This window comes from Pristis pectinata, chromosome 8 (assembly GCF_009764475.1).
Source record: "Pristis pectinata isolate sPriPec2 chromosome 8, sPriPec2.1.pri, whole genome shotgun sequence".
NCBI lineage: Eukaryota > Metazoa > Chordata > Chondrichthyes > Rhinopristiformes > Pristidae > Pristis > Pristis pectinata.
Window position 1 is genome coordinate 35,583,599 of NC_067412.1, and position 21,086 is coordinate 35,604,684.

The 21,086-nt window shown below is 40.9% G+C and overlaps 1 protein-coding gene across 2 annotated transcripts in view; it reads right to left on the minus strand.

Moving 5' to 3' along the window:
• LOC127573615 (BTB/POZ domain-containing protein KCTD5-like) overlaps positions 1 to 21,086 on the minus strand; it is a 60,666-nt gene that overhangs the window by 9,530 nt on the left and 30,050 nt on the right. The window contains exons 4-6 of one of the 2 annotated variants that reach the window (XM_052021993.1): positions 15,353 to 15,448; positions 12,904 to 13,020; positions 95 to 220 (exon numbers count right to left, since the gene is read on the minus strand). In XM_052021993.1, coding sequence (XP_051877953.1) covers positions 95 to 220; positions 12,904 to 13,020; positions 15,353 to 15,448 — 339 coding nt within the window. The remainder of the gene's footprint in view (positions 1 to 94; positions 221 to 12,903; positions 13,021 to 15,352; positions 15,449 to 21,086) is intronic. The other variant, XM_052021994.1, reaches the window with a different exon arrangement.

The window sequence follows — 21,086 nt, forward strand, 5'->3', positions numbered from 1 at the left end:
TTAGGATTGAAGAGTTACAACAACAGACTGGGATAAGAACCACAAAAGCAAGCATTCAGGAAGCTGTGTATGGTCTCTGTATAATTTCACTCACCTTGGCTTTTTCACTGGGTTCAGAATTTGTGCCATAAGGTGTATTATGCAATTCTCTGGAGACCACACAAAGAAATTCAGCCTGATCTTCATTTCCATAGTTGTAGGAAGAACCCATACTGACCAGCTGAGAAGAGAGAAGAGAGTGTGTTTAATATATCAAAGAATTGGCATCCAAGCATACACTGAGACATGCAATCAGGAAAATAGAGTGACAAACTTAGACAAATGTTTCCCAACTTCCCCAAATTATGAATAACCACCTTCAGCTTTCATCACTTTAAATAAGATATAGATAGGCTGTGCTTACAAGAGGGACAAACAGCACGAGCAATATGAAAGCAGAAGGGAGAGAGAGATGTGGTGGTTGATGCTCTCACTTTCTAGGGTTATAAGTGGTGAAAGTTTCAACAGGCACAAACATCATCAATTTACTAAATGTACAATGAACAGTAGAAGTGGGTATAACTTTGATATTAGTTGTACCTGGGTAGGCACAGCTGGTTTTGTTTAGAGAACGTTGAAGTGCTGGAGCAAAAGAATATTTCACCAATTCACTTTCATAACATGTCCATAGACCACTCTAATAAATGCAAACAGAACACTAGCTAATCCTGAACAAACACTGGTCCTTACCGAGAGCACAGTCCGTCCAGTTCCTCATATTTCTTTATCTTTCCTTGCCCATTCTCCCCTGCAGACTCTTGCTCCCTTTATTACCTGCTTCTCTTCAGTCTCGCATCAGTCTCACTACAATGCCTCAGATAAGACAACAAAGCCACAGACTTCAGCTCAGTGCACTTAAATTGCTCATTGTTGTCACAGGCCAACGGAGGCAGAAGGTCAGGGTCCAAGTTCTGACAAAGTGTATACATTAACTACCTTCTCTAAAAAATGCCAAGATATGTGATATGATCAGTGCAAGCAATGATTTGTGAATTTGGTTACTGTCACACCAGAAAGTGTTCTAATTGTGGCAGAGGGCAGAATGAACTAAGCCAGGCTCAGATGTGACTGCCTTTGCGATGAGATCAGAACCACAGCTTTTAGTGATTCTGCAAACATCCTCTGCAGCTGTAGAGAGACAGGATCCTGTAGTTAAAGGCAGCAGTGACTGACAGAGGTTGATGCAGCTGAATGGAGTCAATGAGGAGAGTGATGGCACCACACTGGACAAACATCCTATTCGGGAAATGCAAAGTTACAGTTTGTTAAACCACAATTGAAAAGTCTAAGAAAATGCTTCAGTCTCAGATCGGACCTATGATTACACAGCCTTTTGTTGCTTCTCCCATCGTTCCAGAGATATCTGCCTCAGATCATTTTTCCCCGAATAGGATTCATTAATACAACGACTATTTTAGTCCAGACTTTCCCACAGCTACACAAAGGCTGAGATAGGATTCCTTAACAATCCTTTGAAGGCAGGTGCAGCCTACTCTACTTCACTGTGAAGAGCAACAAAAACTGGTCAGGCCCAGCTCACCTCCCACAGCAGGTCCTGTCCAATTATGAATGGATGCTCTGACCCATCTCCCCTGCAACAGGTGCTGTCCTTTGTTCACGAATGACCCATCTCTCCTATGCAAGGGTTGGTGTGTGCTATAACCAACAGCTTCCTATTCTCAGGAGCAAGCCAGTGGTCAGGAGTGAGGACCCTGGCATATCAATCCATGCAAGGACTGGTTTGTGAGTAGCAGTGGGAATCCTGGCTCATCTTCCTTGGGTAATGACTGGCCCATGATCTGGAGTTGGCACTGTGGGCAAACACCTCCTACAGCCAACATCTGTGATATAGATTGAATATCTGTCCTGCAGGGCAGGCCTGAGATCAGGAGTGTGATTCTTTGAAATCCTTCAACAGTTGCAGTTGTTTCTGTACAAGGCAGAGATCACACAGTACAAGAAGAAGGTACTTTTCTCTATTAATCAGCCAGAATGATCACCTGGATGAAAATCAAAAACTGCAAGTTCTGGAAATCTGAGGAGGTTAAAGAAGAACTTTGCAGATTCCAATGCTCCTGTCTCCTAAAAATGACCTGAGTTTTTCCACTGGTTTTTTGCATCTTCCAGATCAGCCCTGGGCTTGATCTGTAAGGCATCAGTACTTTATGGAACAAACTAAAGCAACCAGTCTATTCATCTCCAACTTTTTAATATCTAATGCAGCAAAGGGTGAGAGCAATGTGGCAAACTGGTCTCTGGGTCACATCCCACAGAGCCCATCATACCATCCATTCCTCACAACAGCTTACACTCTTTGCTTACACTACAATAGTTCAATGGAGATTTGGACCTATAAAAAAATCAACAATTAATTAACTGAAAGGTAGATTTTAAAAACCAGTTGTTTAATTGCTGTGTCTCTCGCAAAACAAAAAGGAGAACAAAGTGCACGGAATGTTTTTGTAACAAGGTCCCAAGGGAAGATACCCCTGGGACCAGGAATGATGATTATTGTAAACAGGTTTACCCCAAAAATAACAACTAGGTACTGCTTGTTTTTGCACCCATGACACCAACACTCAGCTCTGGTCCCACCTAGTCAGCGTCACCTCAGGTAATGGTTTTTAAGAAAATGGGGTGATACTGTCAATACAAACTGGCAGGTGACAAAGCTCAGTGTTACTCTGTGGTTGGAATAGAGCTGGTCACCAAAGTGGTCACCTAAACAGCATTTGGCTTTTCTAATCTGGAGGAGACCATATCATGAGCACCAAATGGAATATACTAAATTTGAATAAGTGCAAATGAATTGCTGCTTCACTTGGAAGTAGTGTTGGGTCCTGACGTTGCGAAGGGATGAAGTGTAGGGCAGATGGTACATCTCCTTTGGTTACATGGGAATGTGCCAAGAAGAGAGTGGGTGTTGGTGGAGATGGAAGAGTGAGTCAAGTCACAACAGGAACAGTCCCTATGGAATGCTGAGAAGCGAGAGGAGAAATACAGCTGTCTGCTAGAGGCATCTCGTTGACAGTAGAAGCTATGAAGCATGATCCATTGAATGTGGGGGCTGGTGGGGCGAGAGCAGCAGTAGCAAAGGAATAGATGCAGTTGAGGGTCCTATCAACCATGGAGGGTTAAAGAGAAAAGAAGATCTCAGTAACATTAGCATAGAACACATGGTCATATGAACAGATACAATGAAACTGGAGCAAGTTACAGCAAGCAGGGCAGGAGGAGGTGCAGTCAGATAGTTGCGAGAATCTGTTGACTTGCAATGGATATTGGTCACTAGCCTATTCCCCAAGATAGGAGTAGAGAAATTAAGAAAAAGGTAGGAAGAATTAGAGATGAACCATGCAAAGAAGAGAATGGGGTGGAAATCAGCTGCAAAGATTATGAAAATTGTTCTGTATGGCAGCAGGAAGCAGCACCAATAGAGTTAATAATGTACTGGATAACGAAGTGAAAGAGAGGGCCCTGAACCGGATTGAAACAAGTATCATTAAATATATCCCACAAATGAGAGGCATAGCTCCGATCTGTGTGGGTTCCCATAGCCACATCTTTCATTTGGAAGAGATGAATGGATTTAAAGTTGTTACATGTGAGAACAAGTTCAATAAGTTGAAGGAAATGGTGATGGAGGAGGCAAGTTCAACATCTGTTCAAAGAAGAAGCGATAGCCTTCCTGATTTAGAGAGACTAGATGTACATGGTGAAATTGAACCAGTTGGGACCAGGACAATGTCAGAGACAATGACGACATTCAGTGGTGGAATCACAGTCCAAAGGTACGAAGCAGTGTGGGGGATCTGACATTGGGGCTAGTTTGCCAAACAAAGCATTATCTTTGGCAGGTTTGATGACACTATTGAGATTGATGCTTACTGAGTTCCACAAGTTCAAAGGGTAGTAGGTCCAGTGAATAAAAACAAGCTGAAGCAACATCACAAACTTCCAATTAAGTATACTGCACTAGGCACTTACATTATGGTCTCCACCACAGTGGAGAAAGCAAATGCAGAACGGTGGTCTTCATTCAGTCTGCAAGAATGATCCTGAGCTTTCAGTTATCTGTGACTTTAATTCTTCAATCCACTATGACCTCTTGCACTATTCCAAAGCAGCACAATGCAAGTTTGAGGAATATCATCTCATCTTCTAACTAGGCATAATACAGCCTCCAAGACAAAACCTTGAATTCAACAACTTCAGACACCAGTCTTGATACAAGCTGAAGAGACTGGTTAAGTTTTCATGAAGGGGCATCAACATGTACCTTCAGCTTTTTTCACCCCTCTACAGATATTGCCTGACCCATTGGGTATTTCAGCAATCTGCTCTGTTCCAGATTTCCAGCATCTGGAGTTCTTTGCATCTTTCAGTTTCAGCAATTTTCCCTTCTCTCCTCTATTCTCATTCATCTTTCTTGATTTACTTTTTATTTGGTCAGATCAGTTGTGATTAACAAGTCTTCACCACCCTCAGTCAGCCATCACTATACGTGACACTCAGTCTCTCTTCCCCCCCCCCTCCCCCCAACCCACCCACCCTCAGTCTCCACCTTATCACAAACATCTCCCCCTCCCCTTATTCTTTCTACTTTTATCCCTATTCCGCAACCATACTGAATTCATTTTTTTTTCCCTAGTTCTAAAGAAAGGTCATTGATCTGAAATTTGGACCATTTCTCTGCCTGATCTGAGTATTCACAGAAGTTTGATTTAAAAAAAAGATTTGGGTTCTGTGTAGTGTATTTGGGACAAAATAATAAACACTTCTGTCCCACCCCTCCACAGACTGATTAGATCAGAATAGCATCAAATGTGACCTAGTGAGGACAAGTGAGTTTTGAATGAGCAGACTCATTCAGGTCTATGGCTGCTCCAGTAGGAAATCCAAGTGCCATTACTCCTTGCAAACCTCAGTCAGTGCTGACTGACTATTCCTTCATAGGATGCATCAGAGTGACGTCGAAACAGATCATGCCCATTGTGCTGGACTGAAATCAGGTGCATGATGATGGCTGATTTTCCCCTCCTGAGGATGAGTGCAGCATCCATCATCACTTGTGACATTAGTTAACAATCAGCTGGGGACTGAACCTGCAGCATTCTACTCTGGATGTACAGTAAAACTCCAATAATCCGCTATCTGGCTATTTGGAAATCCCGATAGTTCAGCAACTGGCTCACCAAGTAATGTTTGCTAAGCTCCCTTTAACTGTCTTGGGCCCGGGTTCCTGCATTCCACTGAAATCACCAGGGATCTGGTTCCTGTGTTTCCTTTTGACACTTTGGGGCCCCAGATCCCATGCTCCCTTTACACTCGCCTGAACCATAGTTGCTGCTCTCCCTTTTAACTTGCCTCATTCTCTGGACAATTTATTACCATATTCTGTCACATTTTTTAAAAATGGAATTTAAAGTGTGTTGAGGTATTAACAGAAATAACATCCAATTGTCCAGAAAAATTGACTAATCCTGCAAAGTCCTGAGCGTGCTAGATTATTGAAGTTCTATTGAACACCGTGGTCTCCACTACAGTGGGATAACTAGCCTCTATTTTCCAATGCAATGAGATAATAAAAAACTTCCATATACCATCATTAGACAAGCTTTAAGTTTCATTCTGGCCAGCGTACGAGTTCAAGAGACTTGGTGAGGTGTACATCCCAACAAAATTCAAGTCTTTATTTTCCAACCAGTACATGATTAGACATGCCTGGTCTGCCATCTGGGTACATACAGCTGTTGCAACTCTCCACCAAAGGTCAGCAGCAAGAATGTAAAAACAAAACAGCATCCATCTTATTCAAACAGACTACACCACTACCAGCAAATCCTACCATATTTCATATCCATATGCCAGGAAATATTTGAAATAGCTTTGTATTAGATAAACCATTTGGAATCCCATAATCTTAGTTTGCAAGGAATATCATGAGAAGTGTTAGTTTAGATATTTGGTCACTGGAGAGTACACAGAAGCAGTCTAAAGCACTGTAAGCAGCAGTACTGTCTTGCCCTTCATGACATTTCCTTGCATGATTGGGCCAACATACAACTTAGTTCTTTCCTAATAATTGAGAACAGCTTTACAAAAACAGCAAAACAGTAAACAGCCAAGGGCATGCCAGGTGCACAATGACTAAACAGGTTCTGACATAACAGAAAAATGCAGAAACTATTGCCAAGCTATTTTCCCCAGAGACAGATCAAGCAGAGTTCACAAACCACCCTTTCTATTGAGAACAACATTAACCCCACAGCAGCCATGCTTCAGGTTCAAGGATGTTGGTATTCATTAAGGTGGAAAAGGCCAGTTTAACTCAAACAGGATCAGCATTGGAAGAGGGAACTCAGGCACATTACTGAGAGAAGGAAGTTTTCACATGGATGTACATAGCAATCCTAAGTACTTCAAGAGGAAGGAAGCCAGGTGTTTCAAGTGGGATGCTGATCTTATGAAGTCTTTCCATCCAGAAATTCTCTTCAGAACTGGATGGAATTAAATGCCCAAATGACCCAGCATTCTGGTTCCCTAATTTCTCAAGTAAAAACAGAAAATACCAGAAGCACTCAGCACGTTAGACAATATTTGTGAAAACAAATAATGTCTGAAGAAGCTTTTTCTGATGACTTGAAATGTTAACTGTTTCTGTTTCCGTATAATCTGCCTCCCCGGCTAAGTATTTCCAGAATTTTATATTCTTATTTCAGATTTTCAGCAGGTTTTTGTTTTAGTTTTATTCACTAATTTCTTCTCTGCTGACATTAATCTTGTTTACTTAGGACAGTTGTGGAAGGCAGCAGTTGCTGGCCTTCCTTTCCCTCCAATCTGGCAGAGGGGTGTGGAGTGATTGGACATCAGTACAGAGATGCTGCCCCCAGGTCCACTTTAACAGAAAGCAAAGCTTGGACAGAGCTCTAGCTTCTGTCAAAGCTGACACGTATCTTAAGCTTTTACATGATTCTGACATTGCAAAATTTAAAAGCTATTAAATTTGAAATAAATAATTCAACAAAAAAGTTATTTAAAAAGCTTTACCTTCCCATAAGCCATGAATCAGCACTGGGATTTCAGATCTTTCAACAGGTTTAACTGGCACAGGTCATGAAGAGGTGACATCCCAGCTCATTGTTCAGAATCCCAGCAGGACTGGGCCTCCTTGGATTCCATGTTAAGTACAGTGGCAGACTTAGCCTCCCAAAACTGTCACCAAGTCCTGGAATTGGAGCCTATGCTGGCAGTTTCTCTTGGTAGCAGTTAGCATAACACTATTACAGCGCCAGTGACCCGGGTTCAATTCCAGCCACTGTCTGTAAGGAGTTTGTATGTTCTCCCCACGTCTGCATAAGTTTCCTCCAGGTGCTCCAGTTTCCTCCCACGTTCTAAAGACATACAGGTTAGGAAGCTGTGGGCATGCTATGTTGGTGGCGGAAGCATGGCAACACTTCCGGGCTGCCCCAGAACACTATGCAAAAGATGCATTTCACTGCATGTTTTGATGTACATTTGACTAATAAAGATATCTTAGATTCAGCCCATTAGGTCTGGGGCCAGAGATAAAACAAGGGTGGGGGAGTATTTTCTTTCACTTGTCTTCATCCGCATTTAAATTGAAGGGGCTACAGAAATTACATCTTCTCTCATCTGGAGATGAGTATGATGGATTCTGTTTTGTTTTGGAGCTCTAATATTTCAAATTAGTGCATGGCAATCTGCATTTATATAGCAGCTTTAACAAAGTAATGTGTCCCAAAGTGCTTCTATATCTGACCTCAGAAGTACTGTTAGGCCTGGTACTCTTGAAGTATCTTGGATGAATCACTGCAAATAAATTCAAATCAGTAACAGGCTAGGGAAAAGACCGGTCTTCATTGAACAGCATCAGAAAATTTACAACAAGAGACTATACAACCTATCACATCCACGCTGGTCAAGAGCTATCTTAATCCCACCTGCCAGCGCTTAGTCTGTACCTCTGCAGGTCAAGGTTCAAGTACCGTTTAAATGTGTTGAGGATTTCTGCCTTAACCTTCCTTTCAAACAGTGAGTTCTGGACTCCCACCACCCTTTTGAGTGAAACGAAAATCCCTCATTTTCCCTTCTATCAGGAGGATTTGAGTACAAGAGCAGAGGCGCTTTGCTCCATTTATATAGAGCCCTGGTGAGGCTACATCTGGTCTCTCTACCTTAGGAAGGATATAGTTGTAGTAGAGGAATTGCAGCAAAGTTTCACCAGATTGATTGCTGGGATGGTGGATTTGTCACATGAGGAGAGATGGACTAGCTTGTGCTCTGAGTTTCACTAAATTTACTAAAACATACAACAATTTTAAGGGGCTTGACAGTCTAGATACAAGGTGATGCTTCCCCTGGGTGGGTTGTTGAGAACCAGGGGAAGCAGCAACTCACATCTAGACTGTCCAGACAACCTCAAAATAAAGAGTTAGCTATTCAGAGGATACTTAGAAGAAATTTCTTCACCAAAAGGATGGTAAGCCTTTGGAATGCACTCTCCACAGGGCCATTATTGCTCAGTCACTGAGTTTATTGAAGAAAGTGATAGATTTTTAGATAGTGCAGGAAAATAGTGATGTGTTAAGAGAACAGGTGATCTTATTGAATAGTGGAGTAGGAACGAGGGACTGAATTGCTTTCGCCTGCTTCTATTTGTGTTTATGTTCCAACCACTAAAAATCTATGCCTCTTTTGAACCTCTGCTGAGAGTAATAGGTCCTTTCCATTTATTCTAAGTAAATCCCTCATAATTTTATACATTTGTGTCTATTAGGCTTCTCTTTTCAAAGACATGCAGGTTGGAGTAGATTAATTGGCCACTGTAAATTGCCCCCAGTGTGTAGGTGAGGAGGGTAGAATCTGGGGGAAATGATATGAATGTGAAGAGAATCTAAAAAAAAATTAATCTAGGATTAGTGTAAATGGGTGGTCGATGGTCAGCACAGACTCAGTGGGCAAAACGGTTATTCCCATACCGTATCTCTCCATGACTCTAAGGTTAGAGTGGAGAAGCTGGAGTTGCTCTCCTTGGAGCAAGCAAGGTTGAGAGGAAATATGATAGAGATGAATAGAGGAATGTTGTTCCCATGATTGGATGGTTCAAAGTCCAAGAGATATAGTTTTCAAAATTTGGACAAAAGATACAAAGGGAATGCAAGGGAAAACTTATTCATCTTCTGATTACAAGAATGGTGGAGAAAGAATCAATCACTGCCTTCAAAAGGGATGTAAAGAGAAACTGCTGGAAGTAGTCAACATAAAGGGAATTAGTTAGGTTGAGGACGAATAATTTGCAGGGCTATGGAGAAAGTGAGGAATAGGAATGATGGGATTGTTCTGAAGAGAGCTGGTATTGACTAGATGGGCCAAATGACTTCTTTTGTGCTCTAATAACTGACAAGATCATCTATAGTCCAAAGTTTGCCTACATATTGAAATAACTAGGATCAAGACTGGAAGGATTACATCTTGAGAGCTCCCTATGAAAAATTACATGTTGGTAAAATCTTATGAAGTGCATGATGAAAAAGAAGTGGACAAGGAAGGTTAGATAAAGCCAAAGTCTCAAAGACCAACCATGGTTGAGGACATGGTGCTGTTTGTCATTCAGAAAAAAGGCAGGCATGGCCAAAATAAGACAAAGCGCCCAGCTGATCATTTTCTGGAAAAAAATAACTAATAAAATATAAATACTCCTTGCACTTAAACTGACAGATTGACTAGACAACTGTAATGAAATTTTCTGGAATATTAGAAAACCCATAGCTCCACCAATTCCACCCCCTCCCCATTGTTCCCCAGCATCCCTCCCTTGCCCAGTTCCACTCACCACCTTCCTCTCTTATCAGATTCTATTATCTGGAGCTCTTTATTGTCTCCACTGTCATCCCTCAGTCTCTGTTGCTATCTCCACCCATCTCTCCCCCACTTGCCCATCAACACTTCTGCACCTGGATCCATTTATTGCTTACTAGCTCCCATCTCATCCCTCCCCTTCACCTCTTTAGATAAGACAAAGATATCTTTATTAGTCACATGTACATCACAACACACAGTGAAATGCATCTTTTGTGCAGTGTTCTGAGGGCTTTACAATGCCTATCTCCCCCTTATGCTCTCAGTCCTGATGCAGGGTCTTGACCAAAAACATTGGCTATCCCTTTGCCTCTACAGATGCTGCCCAACCTGCTGAGTTCCTCCAGCAGTTTGTTTTTTTGCTCCAAATCCCAGCACCTGCAGTCTTATGTTTCCCCCTTCCATCTTTAGCCCCATCAATTTCTCCCTCTCTTCTGAATCATTGATATGGTTTCTTAGGATCCAACAATTCTCAAACTGATCTCCACTCGGCACAAGCAACCCTGGGTCCTGATGTAATTCTCTTTTGTGTAATGGAGTCTAAATAGCAGGTTAGAGGACCATAGGATTATTCTTTATGATCAGCCTTAACCCCTTTGAAACTTGCTTCCCAAAAAAAGTGCTAGAATGTTAGGAATTGCTGTTCTTAAACTAAATTCATGTCTGCTATCTTTTAATTATGAATTGCAAATGTAATTTCTTTCAAATCTGTATGGACATTTTCTTGCTTTTGGGTTTTCTCCCCAGTTTCATTCTCATTAGTCTAGACTTGAGACTGCTGATTTATAAATTAAGAACACTGCAAACCACTTGAAACAAATGTCTCTACATTGAATTATAAACTTCCAATATTTCTGCAATTATAAAGGCCTATACCTAAACTTAAAGCTTATATTTCCACTTCCCAGTGGACTGTCTATTAATACACATGTTGACATTGTCTTTGATGGCTGCTGGCCTTTGTGACATGCAATATTGTAAAAGCTTGATTTCAGACGATACACAGTTCAGAAATATATTTAGAGTTAATTGGATGAAATATGCATATTAAGTTAATCAAAGTGCTCTGGCAACATGTCAGAAATCATAGTGCACTTCTGTGCATTTTGTCTTTGCTTCCAACTTTCAAGTTTTTGTAAAGTTCATCTTATTCAACAGAGACATGAAATGTTAAGACCACTTAAGCCACACAAGCAGTTATGTTCTCTCCCAACAGCTCTTTTAATCTCCTGAAGACAACAAATAATGCAGTAAATCTTTCCAACAGAGAAAGACTACATTTTTCTACTATTACCAGCAATTATATGAACACTGAAGAAATCAACGTATTGTTCAGCTCTGCACCCAACTAATCCAAGGAACACTGGTATGAATAAGATGGAATGCAACTGTAGTAGGACATACAGTATGCTGAACATCTCCCTTTATACTGTTACCTTGGCTGTCTCCAAGATATTTTATGTCCTGTACTTTGTCCCATGCTGATGACCCAGCCAAGACAGGGACAACTTTAAACTGAATCATTTCACCAACTAGGTGCTATCCAAGTATTTGGAAAAATGAAGAGAATCCAAGGAGGCAACTCATGTAGGACATGAGAATGGGAGGAGTATTGTTGATTAATGGATGTCAAACAAGATACAAGTGAGGACATTCCTTGACATACAGTTTTAATTCATCTTTGTTTGATGATGCTGAAAACATCCCAATACCTTGTTCAAGTATCCATTCATCTAGTGACCAGCAATTTGGGGTGGAATATAGATATCCTGACTCAAATGTTCCCAATCACACATCCAATGGAGTTCATTTGTACCAATTTGGAGAATTTTATTTTTCTCTCTGGACCATAATGTGGCACTGGCCAAGATTAGATAAATGGGCAGAGAAGGGGAACTGAATCCAGGAACTTCCAGCTCCATTATCTCCAGGTGTTAGAATCCAGTTACATGTCACAAAGCAGAAGGATGCTGTCTAGATCCATCAGCTGACAGATTGTAAGAAACAGAAACACTTTGGATACTTTCTACACTACTTAACTAACAACATACACTTTCAAGAAAGAAAATTATATCTCCCTTTGAAATAATACTAAAATGAGTAGCAATTACAATTTTCTTTAAATTATAAACAGGCATCAACTGTTTATGAAAATTGTGTTGTGACCTGTGCTGGTACATCTTCAAAACCATCAGGACCAATCTGAAGTCCAGAGACAATGCTTCATTATGCCGAACAGCAAAAGACTGCAGATATTGCAATCCATCAGTAGGTCAGACAATATTTCTGGAGATTACACCAATTCTGCCAAAATGCCATTGATTTTAATATCAGTCTTCTGTAGTACTCTACACAGACACAGCCTGCCCTGGTGAGTGTTGTTAATTTCTTGATTTAATACCAGAGCTTCGGCATGCTGCCCAAGGACAACTCGTAAATGTTCTCTAAAGGGTCTTATTGCCAACTTGAAAAATGAAATTCCAAAATCTTGCAGACAGCTCAGAGAAAAAGCAATCATGCAAAAAGAAGTCAGCAGCTGAAAGATTAGCCCTTACCCCTAGTGTTACCCAAGCCTGCTGCAGGTTTCACCAACACCATGCAAAGTCAGGATTACCAGTGATAATAAACTTGCCATATCAAAGGTTGTTTCCAAATCTGATTTCATAACTTGTTATTTTAGATCTACATACCTTTGATAACTGTTAAAAAATATTACAGAAAGCAATAGCACAATGCATTGAGCATTGCACATAACTACCGTTTAAAAAAAAGTGAGAAAAATGGGTGTAGACTAAAGATACTGATATCAACACCTACACATGAACACATACAATTGATATCAGCACAGCACAGAACCGAAACAGTGATGAAAATTGACCTTTCAAAGAATGGAAGATGGAATGTAAAGCAGGTAATGGTAAGAAGCTGGGAGACAGGTCGTGCATTGTTAGGATGAGCATGGAGGGTATTACAGGGACAGACCTCACTGCCGCTGCTGTGGAAACTGGTCTCCTCCCCCTTCACTTCCCGCGACACAATCAGCAGAAACTCTGACTGATGGCCCCGCCCATAGCCATAGGGGGATCCTATACTGACCAGCTGTAACAACCAGAGCAGAGAATTTGCAACACTGGGTGAATTAAAAGAGTTCTTTCATTTCAAGTTTTCAAACGGTATAAATTAAAAACATCTTGTGATTATCAACATTTCAATTACAGTTTCAGTGACACAAGTTTTCAAAGCGAAAAAGAGTGGTAATTAGTTAAACTATACAGCAGAAATATTGAACCATAAACAAGTCCTCTTTATTTAGGTTACAGAATGCTGTGTGCTACAAAATAGCAAATGACCACAGGTTACAGGATAAGAATAGAGAACCACCTGGTCCACGGTAACAAAGCATTAATGGATGATTATTGCAGTGTTGATATCTACAGCTATTCAATTGGATTGTGAGAATTCAGGAATGAGGGAGCTAAAGCTCAGGTGGTGGTGTTGGAAGGAGTGGGAGCATGTGGGGGGAGGAGAAGACAGAAGGGCCTCCATTCAAACCAAAATAGTACAAGGCCACAATGACTCATGTTGCAGGGTCAATTCCTGGTTTGTACTAAATCAGATTAATCAAGTCTTTTTAGGATTAGGAAATTAGCCTTCCATCAACTGGAAAAAACGGAAAAGGACAGGATGGGGTTTGAGTCATGCCACATGTAGACGAACAGATTGTAAACACCACTTTCATAACATGGCCACCAAGGGATGACATGTTGCAAGAATGAGGAAGGAGTGTCATCCAGCAGTCGTGAAGAGAATGAAACAGGGTGGAGGGATTGAAGGTGGGGTGCAAATAACTGTGGAGAAACATGCGGGGTGGGGATCTGGGTGAGACACTGAGAAGTATTTCCTCATAAGAGTTGCTACTTCAAAAGAGCAGAATTAAGTTGGCGGAAGGGAAAACAGATCAAACATTACCACACTCTGGGATATACAGTACAATATTTGTAAAATGAACAACTCCAAGATTTAAAATCATTATTTGAAATGAAGTCAGAATTCAACCCTAAAAAATTATAGTTTTCCAACCAAACCATTAGAGTTTGCTTAGCTGGCTCAGAAATATTGACCTCAATCTTTAATTGAATTATCTGAAATTATTTTCTCATGAAGCAAATGGAAAATCAGCAGATTAAGTAACTTTAGTTACATTTGGTTATATAAAACCAGCTCAAAGCTTGAATTGTTCAAGAGATTCTGGGGAGCAGGAAACAGCAGCTGCCAGGAGAAAATTCTTGGATTTGGAAGATTTAAACAATCATCTTTGGCACACTTGGTCAGAGACCAAGTGATGTAAACAAAGCCAGAAACTCTACTGACAGGGAATGTGTAGTATTACGCTTGCTCAGATAAGGTACTCTCTCACTTGTCAGGCTATTTTCCTAAAAAAAAGTCAAAGCAACACGTGCATGAGACACACCAAGGGTTTCTGAGAAATGCAACTGGACAACATGTAAATGCAAGCCTTGTTTTCTGTAAATATAAAAAGAGTTGCCTGATCTCCTGTGGGGCTCATGAGAGTCAAAACCAGCATTGCATTTAGGTGCAGTAGACTGAGATGGAGAGAGGAAGAAAATTGAGCAAGGGTAACAGTCTGAGATGACAGTCCAACACATTGACTATTCTCCTTATACTGTAATTTGCACATTGTTTGTGTTAATAGGTATTGCTGTAATTGCACTTTCCTGCCAGTATTAGCGCTGCTGGTCCATTATAAACATGGGTATGAAAGATTACAAATGGAAAATGTGGATACAGCTCGTATTGTTTTTATACCTCTTCTCCAAAACTAGACAGTGAAATAATGCAGCAACTTAGTTATGATTTCCAATGAGAAGAGTTTTTTTTTTAGGGTTTAGCCTTAACATGAGAGACCTAAATTACAGGTAAGAAGATTGAAATTATGCAATCATAAATGCATTGTCCAGATATACTTCTAATCACGGGAGTGAGAACTGCAGTAGTGGAAATATTTTAGTAAAGAATCTTGTCATGGAATGGAAGATCAACTATGTCCCCACTTTAATCACAATAAAAAAGTTGGGAAGGAATCATTCTGCAGCAACTGTAGTTTCTGAGCACTGCCTTTGTTTGTATCACAAGATTTACAAACAGTTTCTGACCAGATTCATTTTAAATATTCAACTCCAAGTCAGAAATGTTAGTTTCCCAGCTAAAATAATGAATCAAGAAGTAGTTCAAGAAAATGGCATGCTTTTAATCTGTGTTTGATGCAGCCAACTACTACTAAAGACACAGCTACCCATTTCTAACAGTATTGTGTGGAGGACCTAAATGAAAGAGGCTCTTGATTATTCTCAACTACAACACAATTTTTTTGATTGATTTTCAGTTCCACTGAATATTTTAACATTTTCACCTGTTCAAACTTCCATCCGTCAGACATTGTCGACACCATCTGGGTGAGTTCCTCTTCTTGGCACTGTAGCACTCTGTAGACATGTTTCATTGGGATCTGAGGATTACAGGCAGGAAGAATTGAATTACCTCAGAGCCATTAAAACAAAATGTTATGGAATACAATGAACACTGGCAACTTCCAATAATGGGAATAATGTTCATTTAATCTTCAGCTGGGACAAGATTATTAAAAACATAACTGAAATGAAGATAAACTCACCAGGTACAAATTACACCAAGTTTGTCTCTATTTGCACTGTTGACAAGGCCTGATATCCATTTGATCCCCTTCAGAACCTCTTCCCACCCATCCTCAACTTCCTTTCTATCCCAAGCCTCTGTCTTCCTCCCCACCAATCCCTGTACATTCAACCCTTAATTTCCAAAAGTTCTCTATGCAAGCAGTAAGGCAATTTAAAAAAAAGCTACCAACAGGGAGGAAAGTGTGAGTGCATTAGATTCCTGTTAGGTGTAAATTGAATTGCCCTGATAGCTCAGATGCATGGTGGAATGGATTGGATTTGATGTTTGGGTTCACTAGACTTGTGCAGAAGGCATACTTTTCATGTCAATGGTCATTCTCGAGTGGCTAATTATTAAACAGGGATAGTACATATATTTTCACTGAATGAGTTCATTTTGTATCCTTGAAAATAACTGTTTTTCCAATGTAAAGTGAAACTGTCAAATAGGTGTATTACCTAACAAGACTGTCCAATGCCCTGAAAGAACATTTTTGGTTGTAAATTTTCTGCCATATTCTAGTTCCTTTCAGGATGGTCATTATCACATATGACTAAACAAAGACCATTATGTTATTCTAATTTCAGCTAGATGTAGATTTCCACCAGGGAAGCGTGGATAGATAAACTGAGCAGGAAATCCTGCCCAATTTTCCACTGTCTAATGCAAGAACAGAAGACTACTTAATATTTAAATATCTGCAAGAGGTTTGCTGAGAAACCCTGACACAGGCTGAACTCAGCACTTAATCTCACCAAATATGCAGCACAATACCTCTATTAAAGAGTGGAGTTGAGCAGGCTCTGCAGAAGGCAGGCTGCAGCTTTTCCTGTGCTCTAGGCTGACTTGGCAGTTCCTGAGTAAAGTCACTTCTTTAGTACTGTAATCAGCACTCATATCAACTGCATTAATCTCCTTGAGTAACATTTTGTGAACATATTCACTGTGGCATTTTACAAATGAATTCAAAATGTTGCTACGGCCTTCATACTTAAATGACCACACTTAAGCTAAAAACATTCAACAAATTGATATTTATTTGCATACTAATTTACACAACAAAAACTCCTCTATCCAGGGTTGAAATCCCAAATACAACTCATTAAAGACAAAGTGGTGTTCAATATCTACATAACCTTTTGCTACTTTGCTTTCTACTTCTCACTGTCTATTCTTTGCATGAAAGGGCCGGAAACATGGGTTAGATATTTAGTCATGAAGAAAATTTGGAATATATGGTGGAAATACGTTTTTTTAATTCTTTAAGTTCTCTAAATCTGATCTTTCCAGGGAAAATTGCTGATATTTAATATTAAATTTTGGGCTACAACATTGTTTTACCCCATTTACTATAAACACAAACTGTAAATGATGGAAATACTCAGCCATCAGGCAGCACATTTGGAGACAGAAATTCAGTTAGTGATTCAGGTTGATGACATTTTGGAAGTAAACTTAAAGGTTGCAGAGAAGGGGAAGAGAGAAGGGAGACAACCAAAGGGAATTCTGTAATAGGGTGGAGACCAAGAAAGAGGTGACTGCGAGAGAATAGTGAAGGTTTGTTAATTGTAGCTGATCAGTCTGGAGGTGTTATAAGAAGGCGAATGAAAATAGAGAACAAAGGAGAAAAAAAACAAAAATTAAAAAATATGAAACACCACAGATGTTGGAAATATGAAATAAAACAATGCTGGAAATACTCAGCAGGTTGGACAGCAACCGTGGGGAGAAAAATAAAATTAACATTACAGGTTGACAAATTTTTCACATTTAACTATAGGCTTTTGTGCCTAAAGAATCCTGCATTATGTGAAAATTTCTTAAAGGGCTGGCAGCCTTCCCATGATTGCTTTTGAAAAAAAAAATGCATTTTGGTACTCAGTGCTAAGAAGTTGGTAGTGTGAGCAGTGGACAAGTGGTGGAGAAGCAGCAGCAGAAGTTGCTCACTGACCCATGTTTTCAGATCAGGATCAGAGTGGATCTGGTTCAGTGACTCGTGATTGCTGGTCGGTTCTGCCCTGCTGGTTTGTCAGTGGGAACTTGCTGCTCTCCCCCTGGAGTTGCTCCCCATGCAGTGATGTCGTTGCACAAATGCCTATTCCCAAGTACACAGCTTACAGCCTGATGTCACTGTACTTATGCCTATTGTTCTCAAGATGGTGGTCCATTGCTGGGTGGTGGTGTACAACGAGTTTCTTCAGGTCCAGTTGTTCCAAGTTAGTGAAACCAGTGAAGATATCCCAGTGGGACTGGTCATCAGGCCTACTTTATTTTGTTTGAGATTGTACAGCGAGTTGTGAAACATGCAACCCACCCTTCATTGTTGAGAGTGACATCTTCGTGAAGCGAAGAATTATATTAAATAAAACTCCTTGTTATAGTGAATGTTCGATTGTTGGGGGACAGCTACATTGGATTCAATAGGCTTGATTGTGCCAAGTATGAAGATGAGATTCTACTCCTCAGACTTATGTTGGGCTTCAATGCAACTTGAGGATTGACATTCGGCAGTGTTTGGGTTCTCCAGTGTAGAAGAGATGCCATCAAGAGCACCAAATGCAGTACACCAGATTGCATGTGGTACAAGTGAATTGATGCTTTGCTTGAAAAGAAGATTTGATTCATGGATGGGAGGCAGGGAAGACATAAAAGAGTAGATGCTGCATCTCTGTGGTTGCATGGAAAGTTGCTGGTAGAAGGTGACTGGGTATTGGTAACCTAGCTACTCCCTGGCAGTTCGCACTTATATTTTTCCAGTGTTGTGTAGGAAACAAATTCAGAAACGGAGGTTAATATTTATCTACTGAATTATGATGGCAAGACCTACAAAGTTCCAGCTTAGATCAGCAAGCTCGGCATGGCAGGGGCATGAAATTGCTACAGGACTTTCTATATTTCAAGCAATTACACTTTATTTTTCACAATTGGTTGCTGTTCCTTCACTGTGTTTTGGGTCAAAATCCTGGAACTCTCTCCCCAACAGCTTTATGGTTATACTCACTGTTCAAGGACTACAGCTGTTCAAGGCGGCAGTTCACCACCACCTTTTAAAGGGCAACAAGGGATGGGAAATTAAATGCTAGCTCAGCCTGTTAAGTCCACATCCCTTGAATGAATATAAACAAAAATAATAGTCACACAGAATTACTGCTATTATGAATACATCTTGGTACGAACAGCTGGAGTGTCTACTCATTCTGTGAAACTTGGGGCTGCGGAAAAGCATAGAAATACAAGTGCCCTGAACACAAATTAGAAGCTGGTATGCAAGTACAAAATGCAACCTAAAAATCAGATAGAATCATTTAGCGCCAGCAGCCTGAATCATAAAAGCAATGCTGGACTATTTGTGAGTGAAATAAAGAAGCACTTTTCACATGAACAGTAGAGATATTCAGGAGCCCCTTCCCCAACAGCCTGTAAATTGAAGCCAATAAGACAGAGGTGGATAGATTGTTTTTTGTTGGGCAAAGCTCTGAAGGGATTGAAATCAAGGTTTGGGGTGGGGAAGGGGGATGGTTTACAGGGGCAAAAGGCAGCAAGATACAGATTAGCCATAATATAAAAACCTAAACTGGCACAGGGAACGATAGTCTTCATTTGTTCCAATGTTCTGTATGAAAATGCAATATTGTAAAACAACTTTAGAAGACCAATAACAAGAGACTAAATTTGACCACTCTTTAGAAGTGGCAGTGCTGAGGGAGCTCCCGGCATCCATCTAGAGAACAAACTTGCCATTATTGGGAATACAGTGTCAGTAATCTTCAAGATTAGTGTCAGCCATGCCCAGTGGGTAATACTCTTACTGAGTCAGAAGGCTGAAAATCTAGTCAGTGTTGCAATATTGAAATTGCAGTAGCTATTTTGCACACAGCAAGGATAACGGCAGGATTTTTATTTTCAGCTATATGGCTTGAGAGTTCCATATTGGCCAGGATGCCTGGGTTATAGAACCATAGAACAATACAGCACAATACAGGCCCCTCAGCCCTCCATGTTGTGCTAAACTTTAAACCACGCCTAAGACTATCTAACCACTTCCTCCCACATATCCCCCCATTTTAAATTCCTCCATATGCTTATCTAGCAATCTTTTGAACTTGACCAACATATCAGCCTCCACCACCACCCCAGGCAGCACATTCCATGCACTAACCACTCCCTGGGTTAAAAACCTTCTGAACTTCCCACCCATTACCTTAAAGCCATGCCCTCTTATATTGAGCATTGGTGCCCTAGGAAAGAGGTGCTGGCTGTCCACTATCTATTCCTCTTAATATTTTGTATACCTCTATCATGTCTCCTCTCATCCTCCTCCTCTCCAATGAGTAAAGCCCTAGCACCCTTAGTCTCTCCTCATAATCCATACTCTCCAATGCAGGCAGCATCCTGGTAAATCTCCCCTGCACCCTTTCCAACGCTTCCACATCCTTCCTATAATGAGGCGACCAGAACTGGACACAGTACTCCAAGTGTGGTCTAACCAGAGTTTTGTAGAGCTGCATCATTACCTCACAGCTCTTAAACGTGATCCCACGACTTATGAAAGCTAACATCCCATAAGCTTTCTTAACTACCCTATCCACCTGAGAGGCAACTTTCAGGGATCTGTGGATATCAACCCCAGATCCCTCTGCTCCTCCACACTACCCAGAATCCTGCCATTAACCTTGAACTCTGCCTTGGAGTTTGTCCTTCCAAAGTGTACCACCTCACACTTCTCCGGATTGAACTCCATCTGCTACTTCTCAGCCCAGCTCTGCATCCTATCAATATCCGTCTGTAAGCTTCAACAGCTCTCCACACTATCCACAACACCGAGCTTTGTGTCCTCTGCAAACTTGCTAACCCACCCTTCTACCCCCTCATCCAAGTCATTAATATCATGAAAAGTAGAGGTCCCAGAACCGATCCCTATGGGACACCACTAGTCACAGCCCTCCAATCCAAATACACTCCCTCCACCACATCCCTCTGCTTTCTACAGGCAAGCCAATTCTGAATACACACAGCCCAAGCCTCCCTGGATCCCTTGCCCTCTGACCTTCTGAAGAAGCCTACATGTGGAACCTTGTCAAACGTCTTACTAAAATCCATTAGACCACATCACTGCACCACACTCAATCTTCCTGGTCACCACCTCAAAGAACCCTATCAGGCTTGTGAGGCAAGATCTTCCCTTCACAAAGCCATGCTGGCTGTCCCTAATTAGTCCATAATTCTCTAAATGCTCATAGATCCTATCTCTTAGAATCCTTTCCAACAGCTTGCCCACCACAGAGGCAAGGCTCACTGGTCTGTAATTCCCTGGACTATCCCTACTACCTTTTCTTGAATAAGGGGACAACATTTGCCACCCTCTAATCCCCTGGTACCATTCCCGTGGACAACAAGGACTCAAAGATCCTAGCCAACGGTTCAGCAATCTCCTCCCTTGCCTTGCAAAG